The sequence below is a fragment of the Gorilla gorilla genome, chromosome 19, assembly GCF_029281585.2.
Source record: "Gorilla gorilla gorilla isolate KB3781 chromosome 19, NHGRI_mGorGor1-v2.1_pri, whole genome shotgun sequence".
Classification (NCBI taxonomy): domain Eukaryota; kingdom Metazoa; phylum Chordata; class Mammalia; order Primates; family Hominidae; genus Gorilla; species Gorilla gorilla.
The window spans coordinates 66406182-66430750 of record NC_073243.2 but is presented as its reverse complement, the minus strand read 5'-3'; the positions used below and the strand labels follow the sequence as shown (position 1 = coordinate 66430750).

Below are 24569 nucleotides of genomic sequence, written 5' to 3'. Positions count from 1 at the left end.
GAGAAAGGCTAATCTGTTATGACTTGTTTCATTAAACTAGAGCTTTCTCTGACCACGCAACACAAAAGAGAACATTTTTGATTCACTGCTATATGTTTTTTATAAATTACAAAGATATTATGGTAAATTCCAAACTTTTCCTACATAAGTTTTATAATTACCAAATTATAATGATAATTATCTCATATATAATTTGTTTTATAATTTGGTACAGAATCTCACTTTGTAAATTCATACATCACTTTCATATTCCATGGAAAAACAGTTCTTTCATCATTTTAATTGCTTATTAAAGATCCTGTGCAATCAGTCCATCATTTTTCTCTAATATATGACCATCTTAAGGTGCAATTCACATAAGCCAGGGGATTGAATTCATTTGGAATATCAAAGTATTGTCTCGGAGTTCAATTTCTCTGGACTTTATTCCAGTCTATTCAGTTTAAAATATTTCACCTTGACAGAAGACATTATTAAACAAGAAGAAAAGTATTCCACTAACATTCTGTCATTTATGTGGATCCCAAATGGAGGGTTTATTCACTTCCTGGTCCTTGCTCCAAGTATTACTAAGTGCCATTAATGTTTCTCTCATTCTAAATGTTCTTTGAAACTATACTTATGGGTTCAGAACATTTTGTCTAGTATTCTGCAGGTGGTAGCAAAATAAAAACAAAGTTTTACATTCAAATACTATTGGTTTCTTTAGCCACGTTTATGCATTATTAACTTTTTCTTTTTCTTCCATTGTTCTGTTAATATTTCTAGGTATACAGTACATCTGCTTGTACTCTCAGCTACCTGAAATTATTATATTTTTGAAATGACAGGAATATATACCAATACATTGATAGGGAATATCAACTCTAACTCACACACAAATACAACTATTAAAAATAGCTTTTGTGTACAGACTTGAGAAGTATAATAAAAATTGTTGGTCAGGCATGGTGGCTCACGCCTGCAATCCCAGCAATTTGAGAGGCCGAGGCCAATGGATCACTTGAGGTCAGGAATTTGAGACCAGCCTGGCCAACATGGGAAAATCCTGTTTTAACTAAAAATACAAAAGTTAGCCAGCTGTGGTGGCCCATGCCTGTAGTCCCAGTTACGCGGGAGGCTGAGGCATGAGAATTGCTTGAGCCCACGAGGTTGCAGTGAGCCGAGATCACACCACTGCACTCCAGCCTGGGCGATGGAGTGACCTGTCTGAAATAAAATCGTTTTCTTTAGTTGGCATATATAAGCACCTTTATTTACCTCAAAATTCTGTGAAGTAATTATGATTATCATCCCCACATTACAGATAAAGTAACCAAGGTACAAATATGTTAAGTCAGTTGTCCAAGGTCACATAGCTAGCATAAGAGAACCAGTAGAGGAATCTAAATAATCTAGTTCCAGGACTTGATTATGCTAACCACTTCACAATACCACTTCTCATATTTTGTTTAACATTACTTGCATGCTTCTTATCAGATTTTGATCACTTAACTCTAACCAACAAATTCAATTTTTGTTGAAGTAGATTCTCATCATTTCTTCTATGCTTTTTATTGTCAACTAGGCAAGCCAAGAGCTCATCAGTCTTCTGCTTTAAGGAGATTAGATGTCCTAATTGAAATGACAGGAATATAGTGTTCTAAGGTGTGCCCTAAACCTGCCTCCATTTTACTACTTTTGGACCTTCTAGTATGCTGTTAATAACACTTCTTCATTAATGTTTCTTTTTTTTTTCTTTATACCGCTTTATTTCAACCTTCCCAGCATGCTAGATTTCCATGTAGTGTGCACCTACCTGTATGACACCTGGTCTTCTCCAGTTAGGTCAATTTCTTTCTTAAAAAATGTATCTCAGTAATAAATTCTAGCCCCACAAATTTTATGATTTCCTTTAGAATATGTATCATTCTGCCATACCTATGCATTAAGAATATTGAAATTGTAAGAACATAAGTTGTTTTTTTTTTTCTTTTTTTGAGACGGAGTCTCACGCTCTGTCCCCCAGGCTGGAGTGCGGTGATCTCGGCTCACTGCAAGCTCCGCCTCCAGGGTTCACGCCATTCTCCTGCCTCAGCCTCCCGAGTACGTGGGACTGCAGGTGCCTGCCACCACGCCCGGCTAATTTTTGTATTTTTAGAAGAGACGAGGTTTCACCATGTTAGCCAGGATGGTCTCAATCTCCTGACCTCGTGATCTGCCTGCCTCGGCCTCCCAAAATGCTGGGATTACAGGCGTGAGCCACCGCGCCCAGCCGAACATAAGTTTTATTTGTGGTTATCTTTCAAAGTGTTGCCTCAAGAAAAGTTTTGATAAGCTTCATATTATTTCTGTTTATTTCAGTAGCTAACTTATCAACTGATTAACGATAAATTCCATTTTTAAATAAAAACAATGAAACTGAAGCAAAGTTTGATTTTACCCAATCATCTGGACCTTAATATATCAGTATATGATTTCTATATTCATACATTGATGGAAAATAGAAGGTAGTACAAGTAAGGAGACTGTGGTCTTAGTTCCAGTTCTGTCATCAGCTTTCTGATTGAGTTTTATAGATAATTTGAATGTCTCTTTCCTAATTCATAATTTATTCACAATCTTGGTGATTATATATAAAGTACTTTTAAAAAGTATTTTTGACACTATGATTAATGAGTTATTTATTAATCAATACAGACAATTTGCTTCACATGGTTGTGAACAGATACCACAAAACTGCTAGACAAATAAGTAAGCAAAATAAATAATAATGAATTGCAGGTACTAAATATTAGATATGTGGGAGCAGTTCCTGTATAGGAATTATTGTAATAGTAGTTGGTAGAATTACATCCATAAACTTATATTGTTTACTTCCTGGACAAGAAATAAAAGATCTTAATAAGAATGTAGCTCAGGAAAATAAATAGTGTTAGGATCTCAAACAACACATGGTTATGATAAAGGTTATAAGTTTTATCTCCTTTGGAAGAAATAGGGCAGGCTTCAGTACCACCTAGTGACAATGGTGAATGGTCTCAATGGCAAAAAACAGCCTGGAGGAGAAAAGACAATCTGCTTTTATTGTATTAGCTATTTGGCTTCTATCTCCTACTTCTATTCCTTTTTTCATTCTTCTGTAAGATAATGTGTTTAGCCTACTTTTGGTTTCTTCAAATTTTGCAATAATTTAATTCCTGTACAACACTAAATCACCATGGAAATTACCCTGTTCATACAATGAATTTGAATACAAATTAAATGATCGAGAAATACATTCAAAAACTTTAGAGCATGACAGTCTCATAAATATATGTATATAAACTGTCTCTACATCTCTCATTTATAGGGTTTCTATTTTAACATGATCCTTTGTATAAAAATCTGTATTTATTTACATTTCTTTTTAATATTTTTCAAAAGAGCTACTTATTGAAAAGTTCTGATCTCTTGGTATAATCAGAACAGAAAAATATAGAGAAATAATAACACTGATGAATGAAAGGGAAAGGTGCCCCTCAGGAGAATGATTTCCATTAAATGTTACAGATTAATACATTTTGCTTTGATTTGCCTAATATTTACTGATTTCACGCACATGGTAAATTTCTTTTCTCTTCTTTTTCCTTAAGAATTGATAACTCAGTCGAGGACAGAATTACAAAAGTTGTAGACTAAATGTAATCATAAATAAATGGCACATTAATGCTTACTTTTAGCTTGGGAGCAATGGGGAGATAATAATGCCCACCATGGAAATGATACCTTTTTCTATTATATTATAATTTCATTGAACTCAGTAAAAATCTTTTTTTAAAAAAAGTGAATAAATAGCTGACCTTAGGAAAAACACAACATCAATTAAAAAAAATCTGAAAAGTCACCTAAAGGCCAAAAATATACTTTCTGGAAAATTAAGAAGGTCAAATTCAATTATATCCATATTTTGTATGCAGTTAAAATTCAATATATTTCCACTAGAAGCCCTTCCCTATGTTGTAGGAATCAGGATTTTAGATTATCACATTGATCACAGTAGCAAAGGGTAGCACACAGTGATCTCTAAATACACATCATTTGCTTTGATGGACATTATAAGTAGATATTATAAATAATATTTATTCTATATTTAGAATATAATTAGAGACCATTTTAATTGACTTTATGATATGCTCAAGAAAACACTATTGGAGTATAGAGAATAGATTGTGATTCACTGCTATATGTTTTTTGTAAAATACAAAGATATGGTAAATTCCAAACTTTCCCTACACAATTTTTATCATTACCAAGCTTATGCATGAGAATAAATGGTAACAGTCCACAGCTAGGTGTGCCTATTTCTCTATGCATGAAATATGAGATATTGGATGTAGAACAGAGACAGGTATTGATTAACTCTTATTTGGATTGGAGCTGTGTTTCTGAGGCACCTGGCTGGTAAATACTAGAAGGGTATTTAGTTTTTTTTTGTTTTTGTTTTTGCTTTTTTTTTTTTTTTTTTTTAGGTTCCAGGGTACATATGCAGGTTTGCTATACAGGAAAATTGCAAGTCACAGGGGTTTGATATAGAGATTTTTTTTGTCACGCAGGTAGTAAATATAGTACCCAGAATAAATTACATCTCTAAAAACAACAAACACTTCTAAAAAATGATGGGGTATATAAGATAATAAGATAGAACCCAATAGGTAGTTTTCCTATCCTCTCCCTCTCCCACCCTCCACCCTCAAGTAGGCCTCACTGTCTGTTGTTCCCTAAAAGAGTATTTAAATGTTAATCATAATGGCCCTATGTCTAGACCCTCAAAGTTTAAAGAAAATGGGCCAATTAGTCTATTATAAAGTTTAGATCTCATTTAATAAATTGCTTACAGTGGTTAATACATTATAAGAATGTATGTATAAAATAGCTGAAATAAGTTAAAGGTTTATAAGCCAAATTCATCATAAAATTTACTCATTACTCCAGAATAAATTACATCTCTAAAAACAACAAACACTTCAAAAAAAATGATGGGGTATACAATGGGGTTACGAAATGTTCGTTTTAGGTTTCAAAAAGTGTCCCTCCTATTCTTTCTTATATCCCGCATTTATCACATGACTTTCTTCATGTCACTTCTGATTCTGTCATGTATCTCTACAGTAGCATAATTAGACCGGGGTATAAAGCAGGAGGGATAAAAATGAGATGGAATAGGAAAAGCAAAGTGTGGAGAGCCTTTCATTATGGGAAGCAACTATATAATCTTGTCTGGAAAATTATCTGAAAATAGGCAACTTAGCTTACATAATTCAAGTCTATATAAGTCTCTTCTTTTTTAAACAGAGAATGACAACCTTGAACTCTTTGGAAAGAGAGAAAATTCATATGAATTTCCTGACATCCGTATATCCGTAAGTTGAATAATACAGTAGAAACTATTAGTCTGCTATTCCACTGATTCCCAGATTGAAGACAATGTTACTATTTTATTCCAATCTGCATCAATTCAAAACATTTTTATGTGAAACGTAAATATATGAGGAGTTCAGAAAAAGTAAGATATTATAATTGCTTTTCTTTGCCAGATTCTTTTGAATTTACGACAGTAGTAAAAGGAAAGACCCTAAAACCCAACACACACATACAAAACACAATGACTTTTCATGTATTTTTCATATACATTCTGAGCTCTTCCAGCAGTGCAGCCAATTCATGGTTGTTTTCTATAAACATAAATTGGCAATGGTTTATAAAAGATGAAGTTGTCTGGGGCTCATGAAGTAGAATGGTATGGTGGGTTCATCCTTAATCCAAGGGGAAATATGGATTTTATAACCAGCTACCATACTGTCTCTGGCTTTATGCAAATGGAATAACAATTCTCTGTTTCAGACTCTTTATCTTTAAAATGGTAAATGTATTTTTACTTATTTCCTTCAAAATAGGTGAGATAATGTGTTATACATACATGAATACTATATTTGTGAATGTCTCAACAACATTTAGAATAGCATGGATATAACGGAGAACTAAGTCTAGCAAATTAATCATTTTGGAGGAAATATTAGACAGCAAATACTTTTTTTCTTCAACTTTATTAGGTGTCACTTGTTAGATAAGGTAATTTCATGAATAGTGCTTCTTCTGCTATTTGTTGCTTAAAATTTAAGAGCCAGTCTATGTAAGCAGGAACAAAAAACACGTTTGGAACTTATGGCTTGGTCTTCCATTGCTAAAGCAACTCAAGGTCACCATAGCCAATATACAATCTCATCAATATCCTGTATCCCTCTCTATGATGAAATTATAGTTCGATTTAAAATTTTCTGAAATTCACATTTTATCTGAAAACAAAATATCAGATTAGAGTTGATTTCCTTATTTTTTTCCTGTAAGAGAATCCACATCTCAGAAGGAAGAACACAGTATGTGAACCCTTTCCCTTTTGTGATGAGGTCATGTTTCTATCCAATAGAGAGCAGTTGCCAGGCAGACTTTGCTAATTGGGAGAGACAGGACAGCAAAGGAGAATCGCAACACTCAGCAGGCTGCTGACCTACTTTATTATTATAACTCATAGGAGCTACGAAGGCATTTTTTTTTCCAGTAGAGCTACAGTGACTTGTCAGCAAATTAGTTACCCTTTGTTAGGTCTTAAAAAAAAATAAAAAAAATAAAAAAAATAAAAACTTTCTGTTATGGCAGTACGTTCTATTTAAAAAAATTAATATTATCAGAATAATACAATTTCTAAGCCATAGAAATTCAAATCTAAAATAGATTACTGAATCTCAAGAGAGGGGAAATATATTTTTAATTAAGAGATTTTTTAGCTCATTTCTTCATAATATTACTTTGGCTATATTATGTCAATCAGTCATTACCTAAGTAGTTAAATGGGCTCTGTAAACAAAAAGTGAATCTATTTTAATTTTGCCCTTAAATATTTGATAGAATGGCAATAGATAAAATAATTGTCCGGGTTTCTATATTCTAATTGTATATGTGAGCTTACATATGAATAATTCTTATTGCTTTTTTTCTAATCATTTACTTAAAATATCAATAAATAGCTCTCTCTTCTCTGCCCACCCAGCACACGTTTATTGGGATGATTATAGTTTTTGAGCTAGAAGTGCCTGAAGTATCTTGATTCCCCACTCTATTGAAGGTTCCTGATCTAAAGCCAGCTAATACTACTTGAAATGAATGTCTCTCTATTTTGTGTCTCCCTGGCCCTCGGTTTTTCATAGATTTTATTTCAATCCACACAGGGCTACTACTAGAACACCACTGGATGAGTTAGAAAAAAGACTGTACTCCCTGGATATCTAAATTAAGAAGAGAAAATAGGCTTGCATGGCTTCATTTTCAAGGGAACACAGTTTGGAAAACAGAAAAAAGGGGAGTAATTCACCAGCACTTGAACCATGCTCTTTGGGCAGTGCAAACATTTCAGAGCTCTCAATTCAAATTCCTATTAATAGATATGTCATATAATTTACCATTTCACTGGATTATAAATGTATTCATTGTTGAGCTTACATTTTGTCAAGTTTTATATAGTTTTTAGTACCCAGAAAAGATAGTTTTAATAAAAGCATGTTAGAATGTAAGCCTAATGAGGGCAGGGACTTTGTCTCATCCTCTACCATGTGTTTAGTGCCTAAAATAATGTCTGGAACAAAGAAATACTCAATAGATCATATAAATGAAAAAATACATAATATACACTTAATTCATAGCTAAGAAGCTACGTACAAGAAAGTCAAGTGACTTGTATAAAATCAGCAGATTTAGGGGTTGAGGTAATTCCGATATGTATGTCTTTAAATTTAATTCTGCCAATTTCGCCCCCTATGTTTCTGTACAAACGAGTTAGGATAGGCTATGTTATGTGTGAGCTTCAAATTAAGACATGCTTATGGAACTCAAAAAAAAAAAAGGGTTGAGGGCGGTATAGCAGCTTTTCAATGCTTATACCTATAAGTGAAATATACTGCTATTCATAGGCCATTAATTATTAATTAATAGCACATACAGGTACCCATCTAACTGAAAGGCAGCTAGAAAATATGGAAAGCACGTGGCTATTTGGTTGTTAGTAAGTGTCCCTGTCACATTGTTTCAAATAAAAGTAAAATAGAGTAACCTAGATTTTCCAGTGGAATCCCTTATTCTCTCCATATAGATTTTACTAATTAGACCATTACAGACATTTTTTATGTCAGTCTTTTTCTCTGATATTGCTAGACTGGTTTACGCATCTTAACTTTTTGGAAATTAATATATCTATAGATATGAAGAGAATTAGAGGCTTATTAATTTTGACTTCAGTAATTTAGAGTATGTCCATGAGTTCTAAATTCAGTAATTTAGAGTATGGTCAAGTGATTGATTACTTATCTTTGAAAAAAATAACTTGAGATGCACAAATCATTAAAACAAAAACTGTATAAGGAAGACCACTTAAATAGATAACTGAATAATTAGTTTGCACATATTTTAAAAAATGCTACTGATAATTACCATTTTGATTATAAACAATATTTTAGTTAGCAACACATGCAAAGTTGGTATAGGAGTTGTCTAGGATGCAGATACATGAAAGACCAATTGTGTGCCCTGTAGAATAGCACTTATCAAAATTAAATAATGCACAGATTCCTTCAAATCACAACAAATGAATCATTACAATGAAATACCCTTGACTTGGGTTAAATTATTTTGATTATAATGTTACTCAAATAAATACAAGTATAAAACTAAAACAAACATAATTTAACAAATCAAATACAAAATAATGAATCAACAAATACATCTTAATGTAAATTTACTGTGATGAGTAATGCTGGTTTGCTAAAACCAAGTAGATGCATAAAATGTAAATGTAGTGCTGTAATGCCAGTTTTTGTAGATTGTGTGATTTTATACAGTATTCTACAACTGAGTGCTATGGAATGACTATTCACTTATCCAAGTTTTTCTTCATTTTGACTACGGTGAAACGTGTACAGGATTTAATATGTTATTAATCTTTCAATTGGTATAAATGCATCATTTATTTGTTATGCTCATAAACCAGAATTATTTGATGTAACACCTCATGACACAACCTGCTCCAACTACAAAAGCATATATCCAGATTCCATATGTATGACATTCAGATAATCCTAAATTCATAACATGCTATGTTAAAACCTCCAAAATGATTACTAACATGTAATCATACATTTATAAGATTGCTAGTAGAAAGCATGGACTCCCTGACAGTAAACCTATAGACTTTTAAAGAAAGATTGCTCTAGGAATGTACTGTTTAGCTGAAAATCCTTCTTTATCTGTTCTATAAAGTAATTCCCTAGGTTACATCCGATATTTGAGATTCAGTTCAAAATTAATACGCAAGTTAACGTGCATCATTTATTTTCTTATGTTCTTAAAATGAATATTTCATACTTGTAATTTTAACAAAACCCATTACTCCCAATCTTGTTTATAATGATTTAATATAATTTTAGTGTTGTACACCTAAACACATAGCCACAAAATGTCATGGGAATAAAACTAATCTTATTAGAAAGTAATTATCTGCCATATCCAAGATTTTCATTCAGATAGAATTATATAATTCAGACTTATTTCTTGAATGAAACAAAAACAAATAATATAAATACAAAGCAAAGTTACTTCCTGTTCACGTTGTGTTTTGTAAGTCAGTATCTCCTTCCTAGTAAATTTAAGTAGCCTGCACTTTTAGTCCGCTTTCCGTTGTTACAACAAAATACCACAGACTGGGTAATTTATAATGAACAGAAATTTATTTAGCTCACATTCCTGGAGGCCGGGATATCCAAGATCTTTTAAAGTTTCATGTGGTGAGGGCCTTTGGACTGTCCCCTACCACGGCATAAGGATAGAAGGGTGAAAGGGCCAGCAATCACATGTGAAAGAGAGCTGGAGATAGCCAAACATATATTTATAACTAACCCCCTTCTCCAATAACAATATTAACCTGTTCATGAGGTCAGTCTGCTCTTTATGTAATCACCTCTTACTAGACTTTGCATCCCAACACTTCTGCAGTGGGGATTAGGTTTTCAACACATGAAGTTGGGGGATACATTTAAACCATAGCACCCGCGACGGTTAGTGATTGACTTTTTAAAAATAATATTTAAATAAAAACTTTAATGAGGAATTTAGAAAGACTGCAAAGGAATTCACTGAGAGAGATTGAACCTACATTTATGGAATGAAACAGTTAATATAAGAATAGATATATTAAACAAATTATCAACACTACAGTTACAGATATAATTATAGCATTGACTTTGAGTTTCTCCTCATCTAGCTAGTGGGATACAGATAAAAGTATGCGTATAAGTGCAGACACAGTTAAGAAGGATATAAATATATAGTAATTAATATTTAAGAATAAAAATAATTTAATGATGGAAGAATACAATGAAGAAGAATAAACATAAATAATTTGTTAGACCCACTAATCTTTATTATAAATAATTTAGAATCAGAGCCTAATGTCATAGCATGTTTGTCAAGCCCAAACCCAAGAAAGACTAGTGCATTCCTGCATATATCCTGGCCTGGCTCCTTAATTTTTTGATTTCTCAACTTGATTTTGGTTTTCTACATCTCACAAAAGATCAATCTTGCCACTTTTTAGTGTCAGAGCTCAAACGTTAATTTTAATGGGATTTTCTACTGCAGATGGAGTGCTTTAACTAACAGGTTTTGTCTCTTTATTACTACCTTCCTTAACTGTTCTTTATAATCTATGCTGCACAAAACCGTCCAACATGGTTTAGAGCATAAATTACGGAGTCAGATATATAAGCATTCTACTCTTGGTTCTATAATCTAGCTGTGTGACATTGACTATTCATTTAACTTCTAAAAACTTTAGTTTTTCTAGCCAAAAAGTGGGGCAAAATAATGTTTACCTCATTCAGTTGCTGTGAGGACCAAATAAGATAGCATCCTTCAAAGCACAGAGTTTTGTATATAGTAAGTGTATTAAATAAATGCAGGGTGCTTTTGTTCTCATATTGGATTTGCACTTCTCCATTATAACTCCTTGTGCATAAATATACTTTGCTTTTTATTATTGCAATAAATGATTTACCAAAACTCCATAACTTTAGAATGGAAAATAGTATCTTCAAGGTCAAATGATACCATCAAGATTCTCTCTTGATTCAAAAATGGTCTTTTTTATGGTTATTTCCTTCACATCACTATTATCCACAATATAAATTAGGCCAGGCATGATGGCTCATGCCTGTAATCCCAGCACACTGGGAGGCCAAGGTGGGAGGATCATATGACCCCAGGAGTTTAAGACCAGCCTTGGCAACATAGCAAGACCCCCATTTCAAAAAATAAAAACAATAAAATAAAATAAAATAAGTTATGGCTTTTATATTTGAACATACATGACGGTTTCCTTCTCTCTACATTAGAGTTACACATGGAAAAATGTTAAATAAACACAAAAGAAAATAAAAACGAATTTCATATGTAAATCTGCAGCCAAAAAAAAAAAGCCAAGAAGCGAATTGCAAATTCTGGAAAGATATTTTGTATAATGTCAGGATATTAAAAAAGGTTGAAGGTTGGGCTATGTTGGAATAAACATACTACACACACACACACCACAAACACACACATGAACACACACATTTGAGCACATATAGACATGTTTAAAGAAAAACATGAATTTTTTTAATAAATGTGTTTATCATCAGATATATTAAGTAGTATATTGCCTTATAATTATACTACCATATGTACTTTATAGACATCCCAAAATAGTTATTTTACTATTTCTATGATGACAATTGGTATTTTTCTGAAAGATACATAGGAAAAATGTAAAATAATAATTTTTTACCAAATTAAATATTGGTTGGTGCCAATGAATCATCTTTTGGCAGTAGTGCTAATGTTTTTATACTATCCTCTCAGTCAGTAGCCAGATTATAGAGCTGTTGCCTTTTCTTTTCCTGAAAAATACAATTATTACTATTTTTACCATATACTTTCCTCCTTCAAAAAGATAAGTAAAGTGACAGATCTATAATCAAGTAGACATCACAGGTTTGAAAATGAGCCAACCAAACTACTGCTTACTTTGTTCTTTAGTTATCGAAACTACCATATAGAATATTTCTCAAAAAAACTGTCAATGATAAGTGACTAAGTCACAACAAATTAATGTGTCAGGTACTATTCTAGGCACTTTCTATGGTCTGAATGTGACTCCCAAAATTCATGTGTTAGAAGCTTAATCCATAATACAACAATGTTGGGAGGTGGGGTCTAATAAAGGTGTTTAGGTAATGATTGCTTTGCTCTCATAAATAGATTAAAGAAGGCTTTCAGAAGTATGTTCCTGCCTTTCCACCTTCTGCCATATGAGGGATAGATTTGTCTTCTCTGGAGGACATAGCAGCATGGTGTCATCTTAGATTAACAGAAATTGAACGTGCTGGAACCTTCATCTTGTACTCTCCAGGCTCCAGAGCAGTGAGAAATACATTTCTGTTTTTTATAAATTACCCAGTCCGTAGTATTCTATTATAGCAGCACAAAATACACCAAGACACCACTGGAAATACATGACAGAAGAGAACAGACATTACATTCTGGTGTGGGGAACACAGAAAAATATAAATAACAAATAAAAGTGTATGTATCTGTGTGTGTGTGTGTGTGTGTGTGTGTGTCGCTAAATGCCTTTATTATTAACATATAAACCAGTGGAGTAATATATAAGATAAAGTGGTCAGGAGAGCTCTTTGTGATTTAGTGATATATAAGCAAATATTAATGAAATGAAGCGAGATCTAGGTAAATATATTAAATATCAGGTCAAATATGAATGAAAGCATAGAAAAGACAAAAAGAAAAAGGAAGGAAGGAAGGAGGACATTAGGGAAGAAGATAGAAAAGGAAGAAAAGAAGACAATACATCTTAACTTTCAATGTAAACCGCCTTTTTTTTTTTTCAAATAGAAAGCCTATGCTACAATCATTAGGAGAAAAAAATCATAATCTTTGGTGTCCATGTAATTTCTACAAAAATAAGCCAAGAAATCAATAGTAGAACAGTTTGAGAAAAGACAGTATTTGATTTATACCTAAGGGAAAAATGTAAAAATCTCATAAAATTAAAGTACCATAAAATGTCACATATCAAAGAGGGCTATTCACAGTTAAACAATGTTTTATTAAGTAAAAATGTAATTAAAATGTAATACAGGAAGAAAATGTGGGAACTTATACAAAAAGAACAAATATTTGTGAACACATATGTGTGTATATATAAAATATATGTAGAGAGATTTATAGATATATCTACCAAAATATTCACTGTTCTTTTAATTCTTTTGTGAGTGTTGAGTGTTGCATTATATAGATCAAAACATATCTTCTTAAAATTAAATAGGAATACACCTAGCTATTTAAATCAAATTTGTACTTTATAGTTTTTTAAATATTTACATAACTTTCAGAGGTAAATTTAAAGGCTACCTTTTCCCCGAAGTTTTCCTTATTTTCCTTAGCAAAAAGTAGTATCTGAAACTTCATTTGGCTTCACACATATTTAATCTATATCTATGCTGATGTACCTGCCTTTGCATGTTTTACAATCCCTAAAAGTGTATGTCTTGAACATAGTGAAAGCTAAAAAATGTTGATGAAATAAGGAGTTATTCTAAGCCACAGGCATTTTTGAAAGAATGCTGTACCGTGGTAATATTTTATGATTATACCTTTGAAATAAGATATGCCTCAGTATACACAGAATAAAATATATAAAAGTAGATGTTGTAACATATACATACTCAGGAACATAGTCAATTAGTAAAATTTAGTTGTAACCACCCTCCACAAACATAACATCTGATTTTATATTCATAGAAGCAAAATCAAGTTGTCTGTAAACATTTATAGAGAAGAAATCAGATCATTGTAACATAATTACTTAAAAGGTTTTGGCACAACGTTGAAAAGTCAGAGTGTAAAATAACAGAAATTACTTACAACCATTTCATTTAAAGACACCCAGCAATCTGGTGGGAAGTCCTGCAGTAGTGGTACTAAGAACTGAAGACAACCATCCCAGTGGCACAGGAGCAGCATCATGCCGATGAGATTAAAAATTCTCACCACTGCACTGGCGAGATCATATGTCATGTGGAATATCTGTTGACCAAAATATAAAATCAATTCTTATAATCAATTTTTTATAAAAATCAAGCATACTATTGATAGTAGGCATTGATGTTGTGTAGCGTAAGCATTGATTTAATAAAAATATGGGAATAACTTGCAGAAATAGAAACAGATTACATTTCTTTATTTTTACAATAAGGTTGACACTCCACTTTATGAATATTAAAGCCAACTATGTTTCACGAGCAACAGAGATAGCATGAATATATAAATGTATGTATTAAAGAACATCAATGTTGCCAGAAGTTTTTCTTTATTGTTCTTTTGCATATTTTAGCAAAGCTACTTTAAAACAAGGTAGCAAAATTTACAAATGATGGGTAGCTTCTACTCTGCTTCTCATCCCTTGTTATATTAATAGATTTGTTGAAAGACAAAGAAAATACCCAAGGACTGAAAACCATATGCCAAAGGAGTTCAGCTGCAAAATATGAAGTAATATTGATAATAAATTACAGTTAAATTTATAGCTATGTGAGTGGATATATTTAATTGTGGATACTGAACATAAATAGAAGCCTTTGAGATAAAGGCTACCTGGATTTGGTTTAAAAACAATTGTGTAACACTTTTAAAAATCATAACTATTTCCATAAACTTTTTGTATTTTTATGGTACAGGCTTTACTTTTCAGTTACTCCTTATTGTTTGTATTTTGATGAAATTCAGTATGGTAGGTTAGATTATTTCAGAAAACACAAACATTATGACCAATCAACATAATCCATCAAAATTTTATAAATGGAAACAAATACCCATCTTTACATCTGTAACTACTCATTTTTCTAGAATGTACAAGAAATAGATTCAGAATGTGAGCCCTTTCTTTAGCAGTTTATTGTACTCTCTAACTGGCTGCTAATATAGTTTCTACTTATATTTTACCTAGTCTAGAATAGCAAAACCCACTTGGGAGCAGACCTACATTGTAGAATTAAGTTTTGTTATAATTGTTAAGGAATTACTGCATTAATAAATACAATTAAATTTGAGTAAGTACTTATAAACACAATAACTTCAGATATTTAGAATCACTTTTTGTATAGTTCACCAAAAGAATGGTGTGTTTTTGAAGTAACAAGGTAAACTTGTATTGAAAAATTATCCAAAAAATGTAAAGAAAACAAAAAAAAATACATTTGGTTTTAGAAATGATATCTTTGTAAGAAAATACCTATAATTCTTAAAATACACACACTGAAGTACTCAGAGGTAAAATGACAGGGCATCTGTGATTTTGCTTTTATAAAATAACCAAAATCTGTCTTTAACTAAATGTTTTTCAGTTTGATATATTTCTATGAGCATTAATTCTTTCTTTAAACAATCTTTTTGACATAGTAATTATAGTGAGCAAAAAGATTATTTTTTTGTGGCAATATACACACTGTTCTGAATTCTTTTTAAAAGAAAGTTGGCAGTTCTGATTTTAAGGGCAACAGACCACATATTTTGATATTCAGACAGCTATACACACAACTTCTTTTATAGCATTAAGAATTTTATTTTTCTGTAAGCTACTTTTTATTTTGGTTTTAAATTTGGAAAACCCACAGAAACATCCTTTTGATATTATTCCCTCTGATATTTCTTGGTCACTGAATACATAAATAGAAACTCTACTAACAATTTCATCAATAATTTCTCATTAAAAGTTATATACTAAAACATAATAAAAAAGCTTTCTACTGATAAAGTCGGAAAAAGTCATCATGAACTTAGTTTTTTGCTGTTGTTTAGTAACAGAATTTACATTTATATCTTAATATTTCCTGAGAAAATCATTTAAGATGTCTTGTGGGTAAAGACTGCGTTTTGTTGGGAAATAGTGTTAAATTGCAGAATATAAACTTCTGGAAAAACCAGGAAACTTATCACATTTCAGCCCAATTATTTGAGGCAACTAATAACTATCTGAAAATATTACAAAATCTACAAATTATAAGTATACAGGCAGTGGCCATCATTCAATTATCAGGCTTTAGAGTGGAGTATGGAATGGTCTAGAGAACTAGCATCCATTCTTGGTAGATCTGACTGGGTTTTTCTTGCATTTTCTACTTCCTTTTGGGAAATTAGATTCTTTTCATGGGCTCTCAAGAGATAATTAAGATAAAATAATATGCTAAGTTATTCAATTCCTTTAAGAAAACCCTCTTATCTCTAAAATGTTCTCTAGAGAGACAGGACCACTAATTTCATAGAGGAAGTTAATGGGGATATAACATCAATGATAACACTTTAGAAACACTTTTTTGTTTTGCTACTATGTATTTTCATGAACTATTATAAGATTATGCCTAGATTCAAGCCTATCTGCTACCAAATAGTCATTCCCACTTCCATAATGTTAGGTATTGCTAGTGCTGGCTTCATACAGTAACTCTACTATCTTTAGAGTACTCGGTAAGAACTCACATAATTAATTTAATAAACAGTCTCCCTTATGGACATTAATATTATTTGTTCAAAATTGACATCACTTTTGGAGCTATCCCAAAATTTAACTTTGGAGAAGGTACAAGCAAGTTGGGTATTTTTACACTGGTTAATAGCAGAGGCAAATTTCAACTAGTCAAACCCATATAGCTTCATCTTTATTTATCTAACTGATAAAAGAGCATATGTAAAGTATATAATATTACTTGTGATGAATACGTGAATGTGTGCATTATCTCGGCCCGATCTGATTGTCTTTTGAACCCTTATAACTAAGATACTCTGGCAGGCATAATCATTACATGTGATCCGAATACTGAGATTAATAGCCCTGTTAAAACTTTACTCAAGAAAGATTTGGAATGAGAAGGCTACTTCCTTATGGAGCTCACACATCTGTAGATAGTCAGGTTAACCAAAGAAGGAAGCATCTGATCTAATTTATGCATAGCCACAACTTATTATTAATAAGGGCAGCTTGTAGGATAAATCTAAGTGTGACTTTATTCACCTTACTAATCAAGTGGCTAACACTATTGATTAATATTTTTAGTTTTTCTTCATCTATAAGGTGGACATTCGTAAGTAATAAATTTCCATATAAATCAATTGTCTTGGTGCTATTGCATGAAAACTTGACTGCATGTAAAATGGCACCATGAATGACACTCAGTAAATTGTTACTAAATGAATGAATGAGAGAGTTGCAGGGGTTTAATAATAATAACATAAATAACCTTTTATGGTGTACCACTTTGCTTCTGTATCTTAAACAAGGGAATTAAAACAAACAAAAAAATAAAAAACTTCACTATTATTTTCCATCTTCTAAGTAACCTGACTTGAAACCTAACCTCAGGTTAGGGTAACAGGGTAAGAGGGCTCAGGGTTGGGGTAACAGAAAGAAAGGCTCTCTTCCCCGACTAGCAATACACTTTTAAGTTACTTTCAAGTGGTATTTACAGGCGTCAACTGAAAAAAATGTAATTAAAATAAGTTTTTCGGCCAGGTGCAGGGGCTCACACCTGTAATCCTAGCACTGTGGGAGGCCGAGGTGGGTGGATCACAAGGTCAGGAGTTCGAGACCAGCCTGGCCAATGTGGTGAACCCTTGTCTCTACTAAAAACGCAAAAATTACCCAGGCGTGGCGGTGGGCACCTGTAGTCCCAGCTACTCAGGTGGCTGAGGCAGGAGAATCACTTGAACCCGGGAGGTGGAGGTTGCAGTGAGTCGAGATCGTGCCACTGCACTTCAGCCTGGGTGACAAAGTGAGACTTTGATGTGAAAAAAAAAAAAAAGTTTTTAAACAACTCTTTAATCTTATTTGCACCATATCTAGACTACAAACAATGTCTTTAGGAGACACGGTGCTTTACATTTGTCCAGCTCAGGACGTTGTGCTGTTCATGTGACCTTAATAAGAAGAAAGATCTGGTCACAAATTCTCATTGAACTTTTTTTATATTATAGGTTTAGAATTTTATTTAGTTGGAGTCCAATAACTCCAGACAGGATAAATAATTAACTTTCTAAAACTGAAAAATGCTCTAGGATATTTTAAGTCAGAATCCCAAATTCTACCCTAATATTTGCGAATCGTTCATCATAAATGTGATTTTTTGTGATATTCTCCCAGGAGCAATGTTTATTTCATCCTGTTTTTAAAAGGTCTTTCTAAACCGCACTATACAACAGATATCCATAAATTGGCTTAATTCTTTTAAAATGCTTCCATATTCTTTCCTGATGAACTGGATTCATCGGTCTTTCAATCTAATAGCTTGTATATAAAACGAATGACCTTAATCTATGCTTAATTATTTGTTCTATTTTGTTTTCCTTAACCAAAAAACTATCAAAAATAATTGAAGACTTTTTATGTCGTGCATTAAACTGCTTTTAGTCGTTGACTTTACATACTGGGATAATTTCTGGGCTAGTTTGTGTGATCTCAATATTGATTCAAGACTTCTTAATACACCTTCGTAAGTATCAAAATAAGATTAAGAAAATGGGCCAAAAATGGCTGTCTTGACAGAGAACATTGTATTTTAAAAGGTGTAAAACAAGGTTGGATTCTTCTGTTTCTCTTTATATATCGGCACCTGCACGATTTGTTATATTTTTTAGATGGAGTGTATACATACCATCCTGGCACAAAATTAAAAAAACAGCTACTCAGATTCAGTTTTACTGTTAACATATATTCAGGGCTCAATATGTAATAGTCCTAATCAATGGTAAAATAAATATTTTAAAAGCCCTATTATACCTCTGTGATTCTTGCCCTGAAAGTCATTCAGGTCATCTTTCCATGCTTTAGGTACAAAGTGTAGAAGGTTTTACTTCATATGAGAGAATAACACTCTTCATAGTAATCTCTTTTAAGACTGACCAATGACTGCAGTCATTGGATGAATCTTATCAGTCCCCTTTTTAACTAGGATTTTATTTGGACTGAGAATACCTTAACATTCAGAAGGTCAACCATCTGAACATTTCAAAACTATCAGCTTCTGTCCGTAGTCCAAAAGCAATAATCCACTCTTCAGCCTCCTCCAAGTATTGTCCCATACTCATGCTCTTGAGTGCTTTTTACCTGGATTCTTCTTTCCACTATTCCTTCCAAAATTCCTCCTACATAATCAATTAATTATCATATACCCTCAGCCACCTCATGAAATGCTTTCTCTACTTCTCTGCTTTTCCTGAGACTTAAGACTCTCCCCACCACCTTCCCCTCCCCAAAGACGCAACTTCTCTGGTAGCTTTCTCAAAGTTTGTTCACTTCTTTCAAACCCCAATGTCTTAGGTTCTGATGTGAGTGCCTTTATTTCCTCACTGCCCTCTGACAACGTCACACGTTATTTGTCCAGCTATATAAAAAATTATTTTCTTAATGTTCATTCTATTTGCCTACACTACCCATAATTTTGCTCATTTCTAGCATCAAACAACCTCCCAATGTCCACGTGCCACACATCTCCATTTATTAAGGGCTCTGTCCTCTTCCACTGCATTTTCTCTGAAAAAAAAATGTCAATTTCTGATTAATCAAAACAGCCACCTTGTATACCTAAACTTTGGAAGATTACTGGAGAGCAAACTGTGTAGCTTGTACTACTTAAATTTTTTTAAAGGATAGCAACCTTAGTTGAGGCCCTCAGCAATGGTCTATCCATTTCCCTATTCCTAACAACAACCCATTCTCTCTTTCTGCTTCCCCAAAGCCCATGACTATCTTCTTCAGTTTCAGCTTAAAGTTTTATATTTTCGAAAGGAATACTCTTATAGTTGAATTCCCTCAACTTTGACACCCATACCTTCAAGCAAATATATATTTGTAATTTTCTTATTTATTTTTTCCCAGTCTCAACAGATGTATCTTACATTCCTAACGAGTCCTTACTAATTTTTAGATATTAATCTGATCTGTCTTTCTAGAAACCCACTCAATTCAGACCTCCTCAACCTGTGGTAAAAACCAGATCTCTCCCTAACAGTTGTGGATAGACACTTTGTAAAATTTATAACAAATTGATTAATATAAAATTAAAATTTAAAAAGAAAACTTAAGACATACATAATATAAACATACTGCTTATGTGCTTGGCTATGGTGGCAATATCAAACTGACATAATTTTACTTGACTACTTTTTCTCCAGAATCATTAACTTCATCTATGCTAGATTAACCCCCAAAGATTTAAAAACAATAAAATCTCTCAATTCCTAAAAAACATTTTAATTGAAAAAGAATCTTCACTTCCTAGGTATTTTCCTAATTCTTTTTTTCCCTCTTTTTAGTCTTCTCTGTTTAGCTTCTCAAACACAACTCATCGGAACTTTGAGACACAGATAGAGCTGGCCTGCCTTACAGGGTAAAACAAATTTCTTCTCATGGCTATATGTACACATTTCCAGGAGGCACAAAGCAAAATTTGATTTCCAGAAGGACAGATGTGTCATAGCTACTCTGGGCCTCTGATTCTCAAACCAACCCATATATGAGGAAAATGTGAAGATACTTCAGGCTGACTTTATTTTCCCAAATGGTGTATCAAAACTTAAGAAGTCTTTCTTCTGAGAAATCTTTTTGAAGTGGCACAGATATGATGATACCTTTGAAACATTAGAGAAATATATGTCTCATTACATGACTGCAGTAAAGAAAACAGTACTTTTCATAACAACGATATGCTCATATAAGTAGTTATAGAACAGAATGTATTCTTTATCAATCATGAGGTGTAAAATAAAGTATAGGTGTATATGTTATTTTAATCCAGGTGTTCCTTTAATAAACATATACATGTTTGCATAAAATAAAAAGAAAGCAATTTTAGACATTTTAGTTATTTTTTAGAAACCTGTTATGTTTCTTAACTACCTTTTCAACTATATTTTACCTTGGCTATTACTCAGAATTTCTACATATGTTTCATTTTATTTGCTGCTATATGATATACCATCCATTTCTATGCATACATATTTTTTGCATAGAATTTTAATTTCATCTATCTAAAACATTTACGAAAAGTGTGTTTTTTATGGAAACTTGTTATTTAGCTTTAACAGTCTGAGAATAATCAGAGATAATGTATTACTAAGAGAAATATCAACAAATGAGAAACTTACGATATGAATCCTTTGAACATTTTTGGTAGGAAACAATGACAGGAAATAGGTATAATGTAAACTGTAAAAGTACAAACTTTGAAATCTGTCAAGCACAATGCCTGGTGGCACAGAGCTCATGCTCAACTAATGTTTTTCCTCCTATAGAAGTTATTCGACTAACAAATCAATTTGTATAAAGGATTCAGTACTAATAAATATCTAACTGAGCTGAACTGTTTCTATTAATTTTACTCATTTTTCTTCAAATTTCAAGTCAATACCAGCTGACAACTTGGAATAGGTCAAAAAACAAAAATGTTTTGATAGGCGACATTTTGGTATAGTTATATTTTAATATTATAGAATCATATTTAAAATATCACCTATTTTAATATGATAGGTTATTTTTTAACTGAATCTACCCAAATCTTTATAACTCTTAAGTTCCTTAGGAAAAGAAATACATCTTTTCAACTTTCATGATGACCATGTGACAGGTCGGAACATTTATTAATTGTACCATGCCCACGAAAAATGAAAGAGCAAGCATAACCTCATATGCTTAATTTATTTTAAAAAGCAGCTTAAGTGATGGGAAAATCTAATTATGAATGAATATTGGAAATGACCCTACTAAGAAGAAATTTCAATGGATTAATATTCTAAAAAACAGACTAAAATTAAACAATTTAAGATCACTGTCTATTCCTCTATTAAGAATTTCAAATGGCTGCAAATGTAGATGATATTTGCAAATTGTGCAACCACTGACATATTTAAATGAGGCGAAAACCACATATCTTATGATGGATCTTTGAACCTCATTTTAATGATGTTTGTCTGAAGATTATTTGATGTTTACTATACACACTTAATTTCCAGATGTAAGTCAGCACTAATATATTGATTTGATTAAATATCACTATTATTGTCTGAAGTTTTTTTCTAAAATTTATCCTGAGAATTCAAAATAAAATACCAATTTTTAAATTAAAAAGGCAGTGTTCTTTTTATTGTGTAGTTCTTACACATTAAAAAGAATAATTAAAAATCCTAATTATAAAGGAGTGTGTGTGTGTGTGTGTGCGTGTGTGTGAATGTAGAGAAAGATGGTGAAAAAGAAAACTAATAGACAAATTAGCAATATTCTATTAACTCTGCTTTGGTTTTTCCACTAAAAGAAGTGAGAGTGAGCCTTACATTGGGGCAAGTTGCACAATGTCTTTAACATCCCAGCCTCCTGTCACCATTTTAAGTCTAAAAAGGCATATGACAACTCGCTTATTGCACCATTTGATAGGTGAACTCTATAGGGGAGATAACAGAAAGAAAAACAGGCTTCTAAAAAACTGTTAATATGAAAGCAAAGCTTATTCATAATTTTTTATGCATTGGTCATCACAGTTACATCATGCATTGGCACAGCATCTTGTTATTCTGGCCAGGTAAGCCAGTCAAGTGCAGAATATTAATTTATTTGAGTGGGTTTGTGTCAGAGATGCTCTGGAAGAAACAGAGGTGTTGGTTTGCTGTCTTGGCATATACCTTCCAAAAGAAATCACTAAGTACATGATTTTGGTATTAAACCAATAATATTGCACTACAATTTTTTGTGAACAAACCATGCATTCTTCCATTTGATTGAACTTATTAAAATATAAAAACATATTAGTGCAAACCCCCCAAAAAAGAACGTAAACCTTAAAAAATAAGGAAGCATTGGCAAATTTGCTAGCACCCCAAGAAACAATTGAGTAAGACTTGATCTACTGGAAAATGGCATGATTTCAGATTCACTAGTTGGACACCTTCCAGAAGGAAGGCATCATAATGCTCCACCAATTCAGGTAATAATAGTACATATAGATACTTGATAGATCACCTTAAGTGCCAAAAATACTTAACTATCTGAATTGTCGAAAGTTTATTGAAGTAACTAATCTATGTGGAAGCATCCTTAAAAGTAATAAGCCTTATTTGTATAAGTTTGATTTTTCATATCACTGAAACCACCTATTAAGTATTTGCTATGTGCAGAAAGTAATATTAGGCACTGGGTTCACCACGGCTTATGACAACATCTTCCACATCCTCACTAAATCACACGAACCCTTAACTTTTCTAGAGACCTCTCACTTGCTTTAATCAGCACTCATTTTTCTCTAGACCTACTGGAGAGCTATCATAATTGTTGTCTTCTTTAACATTATCATGTAATTTCCTCACTCTGTCTCAGTTTATAGTTTTATTTAAGTGGGAGATTGGTTAGAAGAGTAGGTACATGTTTGACAATATCTTTCTGTCTTACCTGTTTAATAACACCTTGTCTGGATATAGAATTCTAGATTGAAAATAATTTTCTCCCAGAAACTTAAAGACTTGACTCCATTCCTTCAAGCATTTATCAAAACTATATCTTTCCCCAAACATAGGTTTAATTTCTTTAGTGAAAAGATAAAGAACTTTACATTAAGATAAATAAAAATGGCCCAAAATCTATGCGTGTGTTCAAGGGGTGGGAGGCAAGAAATGGATGATGATTCATGGAGGTATAGGACTGACTTTAAATTAAAATTCCTTCCAATATCCTGACCTATTGCTCAACTACATTCTCCATTATAACTTCTGACTCCAACTCCAAATGTCTCAAAGATTCCACTGTACAGATTGGCCCCCATTTCTTTTGCAGACTCAGTTGTAGCATATCTCTGAATGTGATTTTATCTCCTTGTGTCAGTCTGTATTCTTCCTCCCCTTGTCTTTCAATTCTTAAAAAGTTTAGTGTCTTGTTCTGTCTTAACGAGTTCCTTGCATTTGTTCCCTTTTGTTTTATAGATGTATTCCTTTGCTCACTTTGATTCTTTAATTTTTTTGGACTCAGGAGCAACAGAAAGCCCACATGTGTTATCTTATCCCTCCTGCTGAACCATGAACGTTTATCTTACAATGTGTATTTTCTTCAATCATTTGAATTGGACTTATATAACATTGAAAGTATTTATATAACTCAAATCCATTAACTGCATGTTTGAGCTTCATACACTTGTATTCCAAAATAAATGTAAAATCACTTTGACAGTCCCTCTCCAATTCATAAAATTATGTTGGACTGCTGTTACTAAGTTAATTCATAAATTGATTTGTGTCTATCATTATTTTTTCAAAAACTTAATTTACCTCACATTCAATCTTTCCTTCCTTGAAAATATAGTCCACTTGGCATCCAGAATTATCATTTTACAATTCAAACCTGATCATGTGATTTCCTGCTTGAACTT

General features: G+C 32.4%; 1 protein-coding gene across 1 annotated transcript in view; it reads right to left on the bottom strand.

Moving 5' to 3' along the window:
• Window positions 1-24569, bottom strand: part of HCN1 (hyperpolarization activated cyclic nucleotide gated potassium channel 1) — a 432634-nt gene that overhangs the window by 188602 nt on the left and 219463 nt on the right. Inside the window, exon 3 of the mRNA XM_004058880.5 lies at window positions 14041-14202. Coding sequence (XP_004058928.2) covers window positions 14041-14202 — 162 coding nt within the window. The remainder of the gene's footprint in view (window positions 1-14040; window positions 14203-24569) is intronic.